The 18,139-nt window shown below is 36.2% G+C and overlaps 2 protein-coding genes and 5 non-coding genes across 7 annotated transcripts; 6 read left to right on the top strand and 1 right to left on the bottom strand.

Annotated features, from left to right (window-relative positions):
* Positions 1 to 183: 183 nt before the first annotated feature.
* LOC127169041 (small nucleolar RNA SNORD29) lies at positions 184 to 248 on the top strand. The gene has a single exon (XR_007828182.1). It is a non-coding gene; the product is annotated as a small nucleolar RNA SNORD29 (small nucleolar RNA).
* A 171-nt stretch (positions 249 to 419) lies between these two features.
* On the top strand, positions 420 to 488 carry LOC127169042 (small nucleolar RNA SNORD30). The gene has a single exon (XR_007828183.1). It is a non-coding gene; the product is annotated as a small nucleolar RNA SNORD30 (small nucleolar RNA).
* Positions 489 to 884: 396 nt separating this feature from the next.
* On the top strand, positions 885 to 1,009 carry LOC127169045 (small nucleolar RNA SNORD22). Its single transcript, XR_007828186.1, has one exon. It is a non-coding gene; the product is annotated as a small nucleolar RNA SNORD22 (small nucleolar RNA).
* A 1,533-nt stretch (positions 1,010 to 2,542) lies between these two features.
* LOC127169044 (small nucleolar RNA SNORD31) lies at positions 2,543 to 2,617 on the top strand. The gene has a single exon (XR_007828185.1). It is a non-coding gene; the product is annotated as a small nucleolar RNA SNORD31 (small nucleolar RNA).
* A 1,764-nt stretch (positions 2,618 to 4,381) lies between these two features.
* LOC127169043 (small nucleolar RNA SNORD31) lies at positions 4,382 to 4,456 on the top strand. Its single transcript, XR_007828184.1, has one exon. It is a non-coding gene; the product is annotated as a small nucleolar RNA SNORD31 (small nucleolar RNA).
* A 1,809-nt stretch (positions 4,457 to 6,265) lies between these two features.
* Positions 6,266 to 10,367, bottom strand: arl2 (ADP-ribosylation factor-like 2). The gene is made up of 5 exons (XM_051116121.1): positions 10,161 to 10,367; positions 9,871 to 9,981; positions 8,389 to 8,551; positions 7,566 to 7,646; positions 6,266 to 7,346 (listed from the first exon to the last, which is right to left on the bottom strand). The coding sequence occupies exons 1-5, from the start codon at positions 10,223 to 10,225 to the stop codon at positions 7,212 to 7,214; spliced, it is 555 nt and encodes a 184-aa protein (XP_050972078.1). The 5' UTR covers positions 10,226 to 10,367; the 3' UTR covers positions 6,266 to 7,211.
* Positions 10,368 to 10,601: 234 nt separating this feature from the next.
* batf2 (basic leucine zipper ATF-like transcription factor 2) lies at positions 10,602 to 17,821 on the top strand. The gene is made up of 4 exons (XM_051113964.1): positions 10,602 to 10,698; positions 12,546 to 12,645; positions 12,866 to 12,970; positions 13,721 to 17,821. The coding sequence occupies exons 1-4, from the start codon at positions 10,688 to 10,690 to the stop codon at positions 14,057 to 14,059; spliced, it is 555 nt and encodes a 184-aa protein (XP_050969921.1). The 5' UTR covers positions 10,602 to 10,687; the 3' UTR covers positions 14,060 to 17,821.
* The last annotated feature ends 318 nt before the right edge of the window (positions 17,822 to 18,139 follow it).

Genomic DNA, 18,139 nt, shown 5'->3' with positions numbered 1-18,139 from the left:
CTGCATGTTTTTGACCTGTGTTGGCTGCTTTCTGTGCTTAATGCCTGTTATTTTTCTAGGTCGTCCCACTTTGTCTTTGTGGTCATGGTGCAGCCAAGAGGGTGTCGGCACAAAAATGACCTTTCACCAAGGACCTGCTACTTTTAAAGGTACTTGTTTCTTTTAAAATAGTGTTTTGCTCAATCTCTGTGATGAAGATACTTAGCTCACTTTGACCCTATGTGAAAAGACATGAACTTCTGAGAGATTTCTTGGATGTTTATTGTTCTGATTTGACATAAGACTGTATCTGACACTGTTCCCCTCATTTTCTCAACAGGACTGTTATTTGTCAAAGACTGAGTGGGTGAAGTGCTTTAGTGCTACTAGGTAAGATTCCTTGTACCCATGTGCTGCTTATTAATACTCTGTCCCTCTGTAATAATGATGATTTAACTTTGGAATCTCGTTCGTCTGAAATCCTGATGATAGATCTCTTTCTGATGTTACAGTACATGTTTCACCTACATTTTACGTGGTTTTTGTATCTCAAATGACACCCAGATTTATTTTCTCTCCTATAAGGTTGCATACCTGGAGTAATCAACTGGTAAGCATATGCACTTCCTATGTCAAATTAGGTTGAAATGGTCCCTCTTTAGTTGCTCAATATCCTCTGTAACCTATGATGATGATATAGTCTCGTTCGTCTGAAGTCCTGATTGAAGAAAAATATTACTGACGTTACAGATTTGGCATTTGCATCTTTACATTTGTGTAGCTCTCCCATCTGATTTTATTTATCTTTCTCTTCTCAACCTATAGGTGGCACATCTAATGTGATGAAGTCACAGGTGAGAATTCTGTTCCTAATATACAAAGTGACAAACCTATTACAGCTGGTCCTTTTATGATGTAACTTGCACATGTCTTACGCCCTGTCAATACCAGAACCTGAAAAGGTGAACCCACTGGTGTTGCCTTGGCAATAAGGGGATGACTTGTTGGGGTTACCAACAGTCTGAGAAGGACTAGCTTTAGCCTAGATATGCTTTCTATTACATATGTTCCCTAATTTTGCCGCTTGTTGTTTCCTTGCAGGACCACAGTGGATATCCCCCCCCCCCACCCAGATCTCCACCCTTGAGCATACTGAAGTTGGTATGTATTTTCAACACTAGATGCATCTAAACTAGTGGGTCAGTGGTGTTCAGATCAGCTACCAGGAGCCACTGTCCTGTAGAGTTTAGCTCTAACACTAGTAAAACGTGCCTAAATCAAAGTAATCATGCTTGCTGGAGACTTCTAGGCTAGTGTGTTGGAGCTAAACACTGCAGGATACTGGGCCTACAGGAGCAGGAATGGACACCCCTGTAGTAGGTAGGGTTGGGTATCGTTAGAATTTTATCAATTCTGATTCCGCTTATCGATTCAGATTAAACATTAGAAAAACCAAAACATGAGACCACTAAATCACATCTAGGCCTAATTTATAGGTGAATGATTTGGTGAATTCCTTTAAGATCTACTTGGCTCATTACTGGATGAATCAGTTTTTTTTTTTTTTTTTTTTTTTTTTTTTTTTTTTTTAATATGAATGAATGATCAAAGACAAACACATTAAAAGCGCCCTTTTGACACCTTTTGTAGTGCATAACGTAATCGATACATCTTTTAACATTATTTGGAATGCCAATGGCATCCGATTCTTGACCTTAAGTATTTTTGATTCCCAACCCTAGTAGTAGGTGTGATGAAATTTAAAATGTACCGCCCCAGACTGAGTTGAATCTGACTGAATGGTACTCTTTCTGACCTCAGTAAATTGTTTTAAACTTGTATTTGTGAGATTTAATTTAAAAAATTCAAGCTTTCTGTACATTTTCTCTTCTCAGGTAGTTCCATGACTGACTGATTTAAGGGTATTGCCGTGCTTGCACAGGTACTTAATTACATATCAAGTATGGATGCGAGTTGGGATTACTGCCCCAAGCTGAAAATTTAGGACAGAGTTTTGTTTTGGCTTAAGTTAATTGTATTGCATTTGAAATGATGACCAGATATCGCCCAATTCTTATGTTATGATAGATTGGTACTTCAGAATAATGTAGAATAAGTTCTTTAAAGATACTAGTTTAAGATGGGGTTTTTACTGACTTTCTTTTTTCCCTCCTGTAGGTCACTTAAATTGCGTCTGAGAAGTTGAACTGGCTGGCAAATTGCTCATCTCTGTACTATGCATCTAGCTTTTGCATACATGAAGTGTTTTCCCATGTCTTCATTGATTACTTGCTGGACTACAGTGGATTTTTCACCAGTTCTACACCCCTGAGCATACGAAAGTTGGTATGTATTTCCAACGTGAGTTGCATCTGAACTAGTAGGTCTGTGGTGTCCAGACTTGTTAGCAGGAGCCACTGTCCTGTAGAGTTTAGCTGAAAACCCTAGTTAAACACGTCTGAATCAAAGTAATCAAGGTCTTGCTAGACACTTCCAGGCAAGTGTGCTGGAGCTAAACTCTGCAGGATACTGGGCCTCCAGGAGCAGGAATGGACACCCCTGTAGTAGGTGTGATGATTTTAAAATGTACCGCCCCAGACTGAGTTGTATGACTGAATGGTACTCCTTCTGACCTCTCTAAATGATACATTTTTAAATTTGTTCTTGTGATATTTAATTTCAAAAACTCAAATTTCCGTACACTTCTCTTCCCCTCAGGTAGTTCTGACTGATTTAAGGGCGTTTTTACAAGCATTTGTGAAAGAATGGGTCGCTCTCAGGAGCTCAGTCAATTCCAGCGTGGAACTGTGATAGGATGCCACCTGTGCAACAAGTCCAGTCGTGAAATTTCCTCGCTCCTAAATATTCCACAGACAACTGTCAGCTGTATTATAAGAACGTGGAAGCGTTTGGGAACGACAGCAATTCAGCCACGAAGTGGTAGGCCACGTAAACTGACGGAGCGGGGTCAGCGGATGCTGAAACGCGTAGTGCGAGGAGGTCGGCAACTTTCTGTAGAGTCAATTGCTACAGACCTCCAAACTTCATGTGGCCTTCAGATTAGCTCAAGAACAGTGCGCAGAGAGCTTCATGGAATGGGTTTCCATGGCCGAGCAGCTGCATCCAAGCCATACATCACCAAGTGCAATGCAGAGCGTCGGATGCAGTGGTGTAAAGCACGCCGCCACTGGACTCCAGAGCAGTGGAGACGTGTTCTCTGGAGTGACAAATCGCGCTTCTCCATCTGGCATTCTGATGGACGAGTCTGGGTTAGGCGGTTGCCAGGAGAACGGTACTTGTCTGACTGCTTTGTGCCAAGTGTAAAGTTTGGTGGAGGGGGGATTATGGTGTGGGGTTGTTTTTCAGGAGCTGGGCTTGGCCCCTTAGTTCCAGTGAAAGGAACTCTGAATGCTTCAGGATACCAAGACATTTTGGACAATTCCATGCTCCCAACTTTGTGGGAACAATTTGGAGCTGGCCCCTTCCTCTTCCAACATGACTGTGCACCAGTGCACAAAGCAAGGTCCATAAAGACATGGATGACAGAGTCTGGTGTGGATGAACTTGACTGGCCTGCACAGAGTCCTGACCTCAACCCGATAGAACACCTTTGGGATGAATTAGAGCGGAGACTGCGAGCCAGGCCTTATCATCCAACATCAGTGCGTGACCTCACAAATGCGCTTCTGGAAGAATGGTCAAAAATTCCCATAAATGTACTCCTAAACCTTGTGGACAGCCTTCCCAGAAGAGTTGAAGCTGTTATAGCTGCAAAGGGTGGACCGACATCATATTGAACCCTATGGATTAGGAATGGGATGTCACTTAAGTTCATATGCGAGTCAAGGCAGGTGAGCAAATACTTTTGAACTGAACTACAGTAGTCCACATTTGAAGTGGATCAAAAGTTCATCAAAAGTTGTCCTAAGACAAGAACGGGTATTGTTTTGGTTTTCGGACAACTTTTGAAAGGTTTTCATCCACTTCAAATGTTGACTACTGTATAAGGTCTGTGGTGTCCAGACCTGTTAGCAGGAGCCACTGTCCTGTAGAGTTTAGCTCCAACCCTAGTTAAAGGGGTCATCGGATGATTCTTTAGGGTCTTAATGAAAAGTCTATAATATACTTTGGTTAAAAATTCTCAATGGTTGTGTAAAACAACACCCTTTTTCCCTTGACAAAATGAGCAAAAATCATTCCATTCTGAGGGATTGATCCTTTAAATGCAAATGAGCTCTGTTTCACTTTTACGACATGTAAAAGTGAAGTTTGCATCTGATGACCCATTTAAATACACCTGAATGAAAGTAATCCAGGTCTTGCTAGACCCTTCCAGGCAAGTGTGCTGGAGCTAAACTCTGCAGGATACTGGGCCTCCAGGAGCAGGAATGGACACCCCTGTAGTAGGTGTGATGATTTTAAAATGTACCGCCCCAGACTGAGTTGTATGACTGAATGGTACTCCTTCTGACCTCTGTAAATGTTGCGTTTTAAATTTGTACTTGTGAGATTTAATTTCAAAAACTCAAACTTTGTTTATTTCTCTTCTCAGGTAGTTCCATGACTGACTGATTTAAGGAAGAGTGTTGCCATGTGTGCACAGGTACCAAATTTCATATGTTGACTTCATACTCATACTACTCATACTTCAGACTATTATTTTTTTTTTTTTTTTTTTTTTTTTTTTTTTTCTTCAATAAAATAAAGATGCTAGTTTAAGAGACCTTTTACTGATACTTTATTTATCCCTCCCTTAGGTTACTTAAATTGTCTGAGAAGTTGAACTGGCTGACAAACTGATGCTCATCCCTGCACTCTGCATCTGCTGGACTGAAGTTTTGACTGGTGTTAATGACTGACAATATAAGAGTTTTCCTTTTTGTTTGCTTGCTAAATAAATTGCTTTGAACTTAAGTCTTTTTAAGTCCAGTTTTGTCTATCTTTCGCGTTGTTTGTAGCAGGTTCAGTTACCTAATGGAAATGACACTTTGCAGTAAAATTCAGCTTGGTACTGCTTGTAGATGTGCTTGTAGATAAGTTGTTTTAAAATATTTGTAATTGGACTACATGCTTTTGATTACATGATTATGTATTTGCACAATGGGTTATTCATAATTTATGGATTTTCCCAAGTTCCTCTTCATCTTAAACATTACTTTCTAAAATAGCCTACTACTTATATTAAGAGATTTAAGTTTTGTGCACATTCACACAAAGACCAGTCACTAGCCAGGTGGCTACACAGCATTCAACCACTGGGTTTACAAAAGTCATTAAGAAGTTTCAACATTCATCAACTACTGATAACATTTGGTGGCTTATGTATTACTAAGAAATTGGAAGGCTTTTGCTTTTCAAAGACAGTAAAATTTCTCAATGTAATGCAGGGATTTGTTTTTTGATATAGATACAAAAAAGCAGAGGTAATGATGCACATCCTTGTGGTAGACCTGCTTGCATAGTCCTGGACTCAGGTCTACAACAAAGATGTGTATTATCTCTGCTTTTTGTGTCTATATCAATGAAGTACAGTGTAACAGGGATGATCTTACTTGGAAATATGCTGATGATTTGGTTTTAGTTTCCTGCCAAATGGACAAAGTTTCATTGACCTTGACTACATTGAACGTCTTGTGCAGTGGTTTGAGAATGGTCATCTACAATTGAACATTGAGAAGACACAGGAACTCTGCTGTGGGAACCAAAAGACCAGTTTGGTTGACTTCATATGAACAAGTTATTATAAAAGGTATGAAGGTAGAACAAGTATCCAATTTTAAGAACATATATAAAAGGTACTTTATTCCATTGGCAGGGGCCGTTTTAAATTAAATCTTTAATTGAGCTATATTTTGTGGGTTGGTGTGTGTATAGGTTTATACATGCATATATTGTGCCTTGTTTCATGTTTTTATTAGAGTAATGTGTGTTAATGTGTTTTAGGGGCATGTAAGTGTATATGTACTGTTTATTCTATCTTTTATGCAAGTGTCAAATATGAATTTCTGCACAGAAAAAGTATTACCAAACTTTTCTGGTCTTCTGATCAAGATATAAATATTTTAATCATATTTGCATGTTCACAGTTCTCTGACATTAGTTAATGGTCACAAGTAAGCAAAATATGTACACCTTTTTTTAGTAAGTTTTTTTTTTTTTTAAGTGATTTATTTTATTTTTCATGAAACCTCTCTGTAGTTTCTTTACAAACCTCAGTTTGGGAAACCTTTTTGTAATATTAAGTTTACTGCATTTTGTCATTAGTGAGACAAATGGAATATATTTTCTTAGTTTTTGGATTTTTATATCAATATGGCACAATATTGTCTTGTTTAAATCAATGTGATAAACAAATTAGGTCAAAAGTAATCTGAAAGTAATCAAAAAGTAGTCTGATTATATAACCTAAAATGTGTAATGTAATGTCAGTAACGGATTTCAAAAAGTAATCTACCCAGCTCTTTGTATAGTTTAACATTCACAGCACTTATTACCAGTGTTCAGTATTAGGTCATGATAATTTGTTAATGTTTACTTACAAGGCTCCTTTTGTCACAACACAAACAATGGTCAGGAGAAAATGCATCAGCACTGCGTAATCTTACTTTATTAACTGCGAGTTAATTTCTCAGCAGAAACAAACTGTTACCTTTCTCTAAGATTTAAACAAAAAAGGCAACGACTACTTTAGAACAAACTGAGCAGAGGTCCAAAATCATTATTTTTGTTATTTTATATACCCCTTAAAAGAGCAATTTAATAGTGTTCTGATGTTGGGGGGGGGGAGAAATTTCATGAATATTATAAATAAAAAATGGCTAGCTGAGAAGCAACAACCCTCTAGAACTTCAATCAAAGAGGAAGGCTGGAGACTGACCTGTAATTACTTTAAACATCATGAAAAAGGCAGCAGCAATTGCAATAGAAAAAATTACCACAGACCAAATTTGTCGGGGCAGAATCGAGTGTATTTTTGGCAGACGTGATGATGTCTCTTAACGCATCTGAACACTCAGAACAGGTTACAGGTGGTGCTGAACAGTACATGAGGAAAATGTCAAACTGGCTCCCATTTCCAACCATTTCAAGCAAACAGCTTTCTTTGTGGGCTTTTAAAAACACACTATCTGTTGGTAGCATAGCTACTTTGACATCTTAAACATATCTGGAAAAACATCAGCACTGCATACATTTTCAGTCCAACATGAACATTTTTATGTTCATTCAGTCCATCAGTCAGTTGTGAAGATCCGAGCTGCTATATCATCAAGTAGCCAGTCCACACCTGTTAGCAGGTTCTCACCTGTCACGGCACTGCATCCCACAATGCACCAGTGATGGGTCTTAATATCATCAAGGGTTAAAACCTGGACATTCAGAAAACAAGAGCATATTCACAGATTTCCTCACAGATTTGTCCAACTGCAAGGTAGTTTCATTGAAAAACAAATGACTGGGGCATGTTATAGGGCAGCATATGTGGGGATAATCTATTAAGATTATTCTGTGTTTTATATGTTGTTTACTTGGAAAAACCCAATAAACATAATGTTAAAAAAAAACAAATGACTTCCTGTAAGACTCACCTCTCGAATGGCATCTTTTGATAAAGCACCAGGTAGGTCTTGTTTGTTGGCAAAAACTAAAAGAGTGGCTCCCGCTAATCGCTGACCAAGAGAAATTAAGAAAGCATCAATCATAAAAAAAAAGTGTATAGAGTGTTTTCACAGCACATCATCAATTGACCATATTGGCGGCACTGAATGTAAACAATGGAAATGAACCGACCAAAACTTGCATATTTTGCTGATTATTGCTGCTGAAAATGGTCAATTATGGTCAATTATCGTCATGTTTTGGGCTGTACTAATCAGTCAGACCAGGAAAAACATTTGGAGTACTACAGACTGCCTGAGGAACAAAATGTATTTGTGGTTGGCCAAACTATTGTGTTTGTTCTTATCATTTCCAGTCAGGTAGGTGAAATATTAGGCTAATATCTTAATTTATACTGCTCATATGTATCGTTACCACCTATTAACTTTAGTTTGTCAAAATATTGCACACTTTCCTGCTTACTAAGTTGTCCTCTGTATGATTTAGCAGCTTCAACACGTTTATTCCAGTGGTTTAGGTAGCATAAATTAGTAGAACAATGTATTCAGTAGTACATTAACCATGTAATCCATGCTGTTATTTACATCCAAGCACCAAATCGTGACGTAAGTGAAAACACTTGATTGTGTATAGAAAGAACTACACATCACAAACTTCATTCAAAACTATGTGGCCTATTCTCATTCATGTACACTAAAACATGTTAGTAAAGTAAGCAAATATCAAAATCTGACCATTTAATTTGAAACACTGTAATACATTAGGTCCAAGTAAAGATATTTGTTCTCTCACCTCCTCTAGTAATAAAGTACTCAGCTCTTTTCTGCAGTCCTCCAGTCTCAATCTGTCAGCGCTGTCCACTACCCACACCAGTCCATCTGTACTCTCAAAATAATTCCTCCAGTATGATCTCAATGACTTTTGACCACCCACATCCCAGATATTCAGCTTAAACCTAGTCTCAGTGTGAAGAAAAAGACAAACAAATAAAATGCACTTGAGAATTATTTGAGATGTATCACAGCAATATTGATAAATAAACAGTCTGTATATTTGCTCATCCTCTTTCTGTGTGTGTGTGTGTGTGTGTGTGTGTGTGTATACATAATATAATATAATATAATATAATATAATATATATACATGTGTGTGTGTATATGTGTATACAGTACTGTGCAAAAGTCTTAGGCCACTAGTATTTTCATCAGCTAAAAAATGGTTTAAAGTCAGTGAAAGTCAGTCTTTTGCTGTAGTGTGTCAGTAGGAAATATCAGTTTACATTTCTAAACATTCATTTTGCCATTAATTATAATAATCCAGTGAGATTTGTGTATGGAGCACAGGCTGTTGTCAGACTCCTTGTGCAAACAGAGATCTGATCTCTCCATCATTCAATCCAGTCTGTCTTAAGAAACAGAAAAACGGAGACAGACTAAATCCAGAAGAACTGTGACAACATCTCCAAGATGCTTTAAGAGACCTATACCTACAAAGCTACAGTACTGTTAACATTTTTAGGCAGTTAGGCACATAAAATGAGGATGCTGTCAAAAACAATGTCATAAATAGATTTTCTTCTATTAACTAAAATAAATAAGCATTTGATGTGACCATCCTTTGCGTTTAAAGCAGCTTTTGCCCTAGGTGCACTTGTGCAGAGTTTTTCAGGTAGCTTTGCAGGTAGGTTACTTGAAACATCTTGGAGATGTTGCCACAGTTCTTCTGGATTTAGTCTGTCTCAGTTTTTCTGTTTCTTCATGTCATTCCAGAGACAGACTGGATGATGGTGAGATCAGATCTCAGTGTGGAGCACTGGCTGTTGTCAGACTCCTTGAAAAATCTCACTAGATTATTACAATTAAAGGCAAACAGAATGTTTGGAAATGTAAACCGATATTTTTTACTGACACACTACAGCAAAAGATAGAAATAACTTACTTTAAACCATTTTTTAGCTGGTGAAAATACTAGTGGCCTAAAACTTTTGCACAGTACTGTATATATATATATATATATATATATAGAGTTCAGATGCAAAACCAGCTACATCCATCTGACGTTTTTCTTTAAAATGAGCGTTTCTTTCTGGCTACTTTGTATAGGTTTATAAGTATCTCATTTTTGACCGAGGTGGCTTTTAGCTGGTTTTGCATCTGAACTCTTCATATATAAACACATGTAAACTCTATGAAAATTAGTTTCATTCAAACTTAGCATCTTGTCATGCTCTCAACGCCTGAATCTAACATATAACACAACCAGGCTTCCGTCGTACCCTCTATGCTCGAGTGTCTTAATGTTAAAGCCTAATGTTGGAGAGATCGTGCTGACATCTTCGCCGTTGAACTTCTTTAGGATGGTTGTTTTTCCAGCATTGTCAAGACCACTATAAAAAAGGTTAAGGAACCACAACAGTCTTTAGCATCACAAGTAACGTTAATTAAACATTACACTAAACGAGCCTTGTTTGAGTATGCACTTAAAAACAGCGGCTTAAAAAAATATTGCTTTCAACTGTATTTATATAAATACATTTGAATTCAGTTTTGTGCAAAGATAACTTACAGCATCAGTAGACGCATTTCACGCTCCTTGTGCTTCATCTTCTTCAAGATCGTCAGTAAACCCATCGTGAACGTTTAAGTGTAAAACACTGTACTGATCTTAACCAGAAATCGTGCATTAACTATTGATACGCATAAAATAATTGCCTAAATAAAACTCACGCATTTACTGTTACACCATACTGGAAACAAGGAAGTGTTACTATGAGTTGACACAACATGCTGAAGTATGATTGGTTGGAGAGTGCGTAAAGATGGAGCTGAAGGAATATGATTGGCTGTTCTAACTGTCATTCAGACTTGGGCTGTTTCTATCGGCAAAGGAAAACAGCGGCAAGGGCGTGTCTGCGTTTTCAACGGGTGAAGAACGTTAGTTGTCGTAAAAGCAGTCGTTTCTATAGCAGCGCCCCCTTATGTGCATTTTCCAAACATTTGAGCTGCAAAGACTTCTTGTTAGTGAGTTTGTCTCGCTGATTTTTGTCTGTCTGGTTGTATGATGAGTTGGTCAGCCATGCTACTTTTATCCCGATGTTAGTTGGGTAAGTAGGGAGAAGATGTCCCATAAGATCAACGTGGATTTACTTTTAAATGATAACATATTTAGATGGTAATTTTATATAGATTTTATATAAGTTTAGCATATGCAGGTTAATGATGCATCAGCCAATGTGTTATTATAGGAAATGAACAGAAACATTTGCTAAAGTACTAAATCATCAATTCTATTTTATATTTTTTGGACAAATTTGAATAACTGAATAACCTATGACAGACAAAGCAGAATCACAGTAAAAGAGATTTATCTGAAACGTAAAATTATTCTAAGATTTTTATACAAGGATGAATATTTGGCCATATTTTAATTGAAGACATATTATAACAGAACATTTAGTTAACCTGTAGCTTTTAATGAAATAAATGTCTGAAATGTACATTTAATTAATGCAAAAACGAAATAATTATTAAATTTGAAAATGATTTAAAACTAGTAACTGGGATAAAGACGTTTTATCGCTAGGGTCTAATTTTAGCTTTTTACTTCAAAATAAAAACTCTAACTTTTACATACATCTAAAAACACTGACATGCCCACAAATTTCCTCATTAACAAACAGACAAAAACACTTTGATATTAAACTTAATACAATGTTATATATCACTCCAAACACACACAATTAGATAAGTCCTCAAAATTATTTCGAAACTATATCAAAAGTGCTGAGATGAAAAAAAAAATGGGTGGGGGAGGTAATTTTGCCACGTTGCACCCTATCCCTATTTAACACTTAACATTAGCTGCCAAATATTATAGTCTCTTATTTAAAGCTGGATTGTTACATTAAAGATAAAATAAATTACCAAAAAAGAACAACCACAATATTAACAACATTAATGCAGAGAACCTTTGTGTTAGAGGTGCTGATGGTAAATTACAAGAAGAAATGATAAGGATGTTGAAGACCTCAGTGAAGTAGTTTATTGCAGCATAGTAAAATATAGTATTAATAACAATACAAAAAAATATGCGGTGCAATCATCATTTTATTGTTTATATCTCATAAACAATAAACTGATAAATTAAAAATGCTGTGATCTAAAACTTGTAACTGAATAGACTGTTTGTCAGTTGTCCTTTGGCTTTCATCGAAATAAAAGTCTACCAGCTACACTAATTGTAGGACAGTCCCTTAAAAGAAACCTTACGGTAAATCCCTTGTTTATTTAATCTGTCTCGCTTTTCTGTTTTCCCGTCTTGAACCTGCATGTTTGCAGTAGATTTTATCCATCAGCTGCCACAATATTTCTGTAAATGAAAGACTGCAAACATTTCTTCTAGTAAACCTTCATACTGCTAAATTACACTAGTAAATATTTGTAAAATGCTGGATGAATTTAATGTGTTACATTAACCTCAGTAATAATGATATGCAGTAATAGCCTTAGGCAAAGTTAAGCCTTCATATCCCACACATCTACACCCGTTTGGACTTCCTGCTTGGAATTCCCAGTATTTGTCATTGCAGAGCGGGAAATGAACAGCCTAAATACTGGCAATACCGTGCCGGAAGCGATGATCTCCTGGCTCCGCTAACCGGGCCATTTAAAATAATTCGAAACCGAAAACATTCTAGTCCACCCCTCTGTTGCGTCAGTCCATTCACAGATCTATTGGCTCATTCCACCGCCCACGACCAGCACTACAAAAACCTCAGAGCAGTTTAAATCATGACCAGGCACTGTAGTTGCGCAGGCAACTGCTGCATCAGGATTCTCTTAACGCGCTTGCTTTTCACTTAGAAGAATTTTGTACAAAACGGAAGTACTATAAAAGAACGATTTATTCTGAAAGTATACATGCAAGCATTTTGTTCTGATTTAACTGAAGAAAAGCATCCGTGTGCTTGGAGATGCCAGTTGCTGTCATGGACAACTTTGACCGGGGAAGTCCTTTCTCACAAAGTGATTCTCTCAGTCCTCACGATTGGGTAGGGTGTCAATTCGTTCATTTAATGTAATTTTAATGTACTATGTATAAATATACTGATGTTATTACAAGCAATAAAATACTTAATTATTATTATATTTATTCTATATATAATTTTATTTTTATATGTTTATTATTTATATGTGTGTATGTGTGTGTGTGTATATATAAACATCTTTATTTATATTATATATTGTAAATGGTCTGATAAATGTTTTCAGAGCACACAGTCAGAGGGCCACAGGCACCATCGCAGAGAAAAAAACAGAGATGCAGCTCGCAAGAGTCGCAAAAAACAGACAGAAAGAGCAGACATACTGCATGAGGTCAGTAGCAAATTGAGACCTTTAAAACTCTCTCTTTCACACTTTAAATGGGTTCGTTTTGCTCTGTCACTATTTGTTACCTCTTACATTTGTTCTGTATGTATCTTTTCATTCACATTACTTATACCAGTATAGTTATATTTTTTGTTTTTGTTGTAATTACTTGTAATAATAGGTAATGTGAATCATCACCTTCCGCAGAATGTGTACGTTTCTGTGGAGGACATTTTTTTGGTGTGTTTGATAATGATCTTTCCGTGGTCTGTGTGTGTGGTGAGGAGCATTAGTGTTGCGCAACATTTCAGTGTAGAGGAGGCATTTCTGGGAAATACAGTGCATGACTGGGACAGCTTACAGTTTAGTCGCGCTAACACCAGACTAGTTTAACATCTGACATAAACCTTCACTTTCACTTTCATTTTCTCTTTAGATGATGTACAAATCTTGGACTTTCCCTGTTTCTATCCAACCCACTAATCACATCTCAGATCCTTTCCAAGACTAGCAAAACATGAGGAAGTCTGAATTGTTTGTTTTAAATAAAGTGTGTGATTAACTATGAACTTTACGAGTGGGAAGAAAAGCTCAGGTCAAATCTGTTTAAACTAACATTTTGCTACCCTCAGCTACTTTATATTTAACTATGCTACATTTCTTTCACTTTGTAACTTCTGCTTTTCAGCTGAATTCCTGTCAGTATTGTGCTCTCTCTAAACTCAAGTATTTAATAAATCATTATTATTATTATAGGAACTTCAAGCTCTAGAGCAGTCTAATGCCGCCTTCATAAAAGAAATCGCTGAACTGAAGAAGGAGCTTCAACTCTACACCACAGCTTTGGAACAACACATACCTCACTGCACTAAAATGTGTCCATTTGAACCATCAGTTAGCACTCCAGGAGGTCCATCCACAGCAACACCCTCTACCTCAGACATCACCTTCAACAGTGACCCCAACCTCTTGTCGGACCTTACATTCTTAGCAGACACTAATCCAGCGAACTTATCTCTAACAGACCTCCTCGACAGTAGCGATTGGTGTCCTTGGGACTCATTGAGTGGGAATGGATGCCTACAGCAGTTTTGAGATGCTGTAGTCAGTTATGTTCAGTATGTTTGGATGACAAGGCTTACACACTACTACATCCTGCAAACAGATCTTTTTGTTGTGTTCAGTGGCTAATGGTGCTAAAACCCATGATCCATTTGCAGTGGTCTCAATCTCAATTCCTGGAAGGCCACAGCTCTGCACCGTTTAGCTTCAGCCAGCTCCAACTCACACCTGCTTGGAAGTTTTTAGTAATCCTGAAGACCTTGATTAGCTGGATCAGGTGTGTTCAGTTAGGGTTGGAGCAAAACTGTGCAGAGCTGTGGCCCTCCAGGAATTGAGTTTGAGACCATTAAGGTGTGAATATGTTGTTTGTTATAATTTATTTAAACGATACTTTTACAGACGGTAAGATTTAATTTACATGTAGTGATATTTTAGATATGGGCATTATTTTTTTATATGTAGGACCACAGCCTAAATGTTGGGCTTAGTCATTTCGTGTGATTCAGTAAATCATTTTTATTTGAAATATAGAAATGTTCAGTTATTTTATAAATTATATTTTAATAATTTCAAGTGTTATTTATTTAAATATGGGCCAGTGACACTCATTCATGTCCGGATATGCGAAGTTATTCAAAAATACATCAAAGATTAAAGCAACTGTGTGTAGTTGAGTAGTAGAGCTGCCTACAATTAATTTGTGAATAATATCACTGTTGAAATTACACTGGCTAGCTGTAGGCTATACATGCATTTGTTGCTGCCGTAAATCAATTCGTTCTTTTTGTGGAATTTCGTACCCACTCACCAACCTTGCATATTCCCAGAGCAAATATTTGTGGGGGAGTGTGGGGGAAAACCAGAAGCTATTCATTGTATAAGAAGTTAGTGTTCCATCAAAATGATTTTTAAACTGTTATTTTAAAGTAAAAACTGCAGTTGCTTTAATGTCTTACAAGATTATATATATATGGTAGTCAACATTTGAAGGGGATCAAAACCTTTTATTAAAGTTACCGAAAGTAACAATACCGATTCTTGTCTTAGGACAACTTTGATGAACTTTTTTGATCCACTTCAGATGTTGACTATATTACTAATTACAGAAAAAATAAGATTAAAAAAATCCCTTACTTTACTTTTTCAAGGGAAAAGTAATTAAATTACAGTAATTACTAATTACTAATTACCCAACACTGTATATGTGTGTGTGTGTGTGTGTGTACTTGTTTTTGCTTCACTGTGGGGACCAAATGTCCCCACAAGGATAGTAAAACCTGAAATTTTTGACATTGTGGGGACCGTTAAAAAATTATTAAAAATAGTAAATGATGTTTATCTGAAAGTGTAACGATGCAAACATGTTTTCTGTGAGGGCTAGGTTTAGGGTTAGGGTTGGGTTAGGGGATAGACAATATCGTTTGATCAGTATAAAATCTATGGAAAGTCCCCACAATTCACAAAAACAAACATGTGTGTGTGTGTGTGTGTGCATGTGTTGCAATAACACAGCAGTGGTACAAGTATCCCCCAGCAACATATACGATCATTCACTGGCTTACAATCCAAAGACATAGTGAAGAAGAAAGGAGAGAGAGAGATGAACAAACAAACAAACAAAAATCTAGAATAGATGAATGTATGTGGAAGCAAAATATGTACTGAGTTTAGAGGAATGTAACAGGCCAATTTATTTATTTATTTATTTTTTTTGCCAAATATGTTCAAAACTTTAACACTCATTCTGTATCTGTAGATATACATTTGGAGACAATGCAAAGGATTTACCAGTAATAATCTTTTTTCTTTTTTAAAACAGTTTTGTGTATCTCCCTCCAGTATGCTTTGATTATGTCGCAATCCCAAAACTCATGCGACACTGTACCAATGTCAACCTTACATTTACAACTGGGAAACACTCTGGAATATTTTCTGAATATAAAACCAGTGTTAACCAGTGTTAGGTGTGTCTAACTAAGCCTGAGTTAAAAATAATATTTTAGTGGGAATTTTAGCAAAAACGAAAGTGTAACCTTTGCCTGTCCATTTAAAGTCAGCGTGGTGTGACCTATATGCAAGTAGCCATTTTAGTGACACACATAGATATTTACATGTATACTTACATGTACTTACAATACTTAAAGTGTACTTACCTTAGAAAGTACTGGTAGTTAGGGCTGTCACTAATGATTATTTTAGTAATAAATAATGTGTAGATTATTTTGACGATTAATTGAGTAATCAGATAATTATAATTCAATTGAGGAAATAAAAATAGATCTAAGCAAACAATAGCCTTTAATAGCAATGAAGCAATAATAATGAGTTCAGATAAAGTAAGCAAGTATTCATATGGTTTTATTAAACAAAACTGTTAAAATATATGATGTATTATAAACAGAAAGCTAATGTAGATTACGCATTATAACAAATACCTGCAGGGGGCGCCAACGGCCTGACGATTGTTTTTACACTTTACTGCGCCATCTAATTGTTGTTTAATACTGACTAAACAACATTTAATTCAAATGTCCACTTAATCTTTAATATTTGGCCATTTCTTTATGACAAAAATGCTACAACCACTATAATTTTTTAAATATGTGGACATCAAAACTTATAAACTCAGACCGGGGGTTTAAACTTTTATTTCGAAACCAGGATAAACAGCTAACCTTAATGAACTTTATAAATCCCAAACTCACAATAATATGCAGAGATGGAATTTGATAAGCTCCACACATGTAAATGATAACAGTTCTTGTGGAATCTCGTCCGTGGAAATTGCCACTTCAGATATTGTGCTGGTTACTTGACACAGGCAAAATGCAATGGAGGTTTTTAAAGTTGAGTACTCAAAGTGAATTGAGGAAGCGTGACAGCCTTACTGGTAATATAAGGTAGTTACATGGGGTAGGGTTAGGTTTAGGGCTATGCTGAGGGTTAGTACCTAGTTATTGGACGGTACAGGACTGTAAAATAAAGTGCTACTGGTATTTTGATCTTTCTGTGAGGAAGATTTTCTCGTCAAGTAGAGTAGGGTCATTCTACAGAAATGTCCACTTTTGGTATGGGAAGATGTCTTAAAATGTATTTTATTTCTTTATTTTTCTAACATTTAAACTTAGACCACATTATTGGATTACCTTTTGACTTTATAAATACACGTAAATGACTGCTTTTTTAAAAAATGCATCTATTTACCCATAAGAAAGGTGACACCAATGACAGTAATACCAGTGACAATTTTCATGAAAAATGCAGTTTACAAAATTGTTGCTGCAAGGTATCAAACCAAATGTTGTCAGTCATGGTATATTCACTAAATTAAGTAGTTTAATCCATTTGTATTGTAATTTTTTACAGTTTGCTAACAATAAAGCAGGTCATACCAGTGAGGTCAACTGAAAGGTTAATATGAAATAAAGAGATAAATAAGAACATTTCTGAGAACTGAAAAGAGACAGTGGACTTATCATGGGCCTTTCTTCATAGATCATCAGGAAATACGAAGAAGGAAGTCAAGTGATGTCATGTGTGATTTTTATTTCAAAATAAATGATTTGTGTTAAACGGTAACACCAGTGACACAACTCCAAGGGAGTTCATTATATATTTTATATTTATTCAGCTTTCAGTTGTTTTTATGCCATTTACATCATATATTTGATCATTATGAATACGTTATTGTATTTTAAATGGCAGAAAAAAATGTTTTGACCTCATAAGCACTTCCCCCTTGTACATGGTAGTTTTGTGATGCTTGGAATTCTATATAATTAATTAAAAACAAATATTGCCACTTGATAGGCTCAAGAAGGTGTAATTGTTCAAATAACATATTGTTTCATTTTAAAATATAAAGAAATTGCAACCGTAAAGTGTTTTTCAACTGTAATATTTCTGTAAAGGCAGGGACAGAAAATTAGACATTAGAATGACCCAGTAATGCATATGCAAACAGCTTAATATTGATGAATTAAAAATATAAATGTAAAAAATATTTTAAAAACGTGTTTTTAATAAGAGTTAATATTTAGCGTTTTTTTGAAAACGTAATATTATTTAGTGTTTTATTTAAAAAACAAAAAAGGTAAAAAACGCTTTTATTCA

Source organism: Labeo rohita, chromosome 7, assembly GCF_022985175.1.
Source record: "Labeo rohita strain BAU-BD-2019 chromosome 7, IGBB_LRoh.1.0, whole genome shotgun sequence".
Classification (NCBI taxonomy): domain Eukaryota; kingdom Metazoa; phylum Chordata; class Actinopteri; order Cypriniformes; family Cyprinidae; genus Labeo; species Labeo rohita.
Note: the sequence above shows the minus strand (reverse complement) of the source record. Positions and strands in the feature narration are given on the sequence as shown.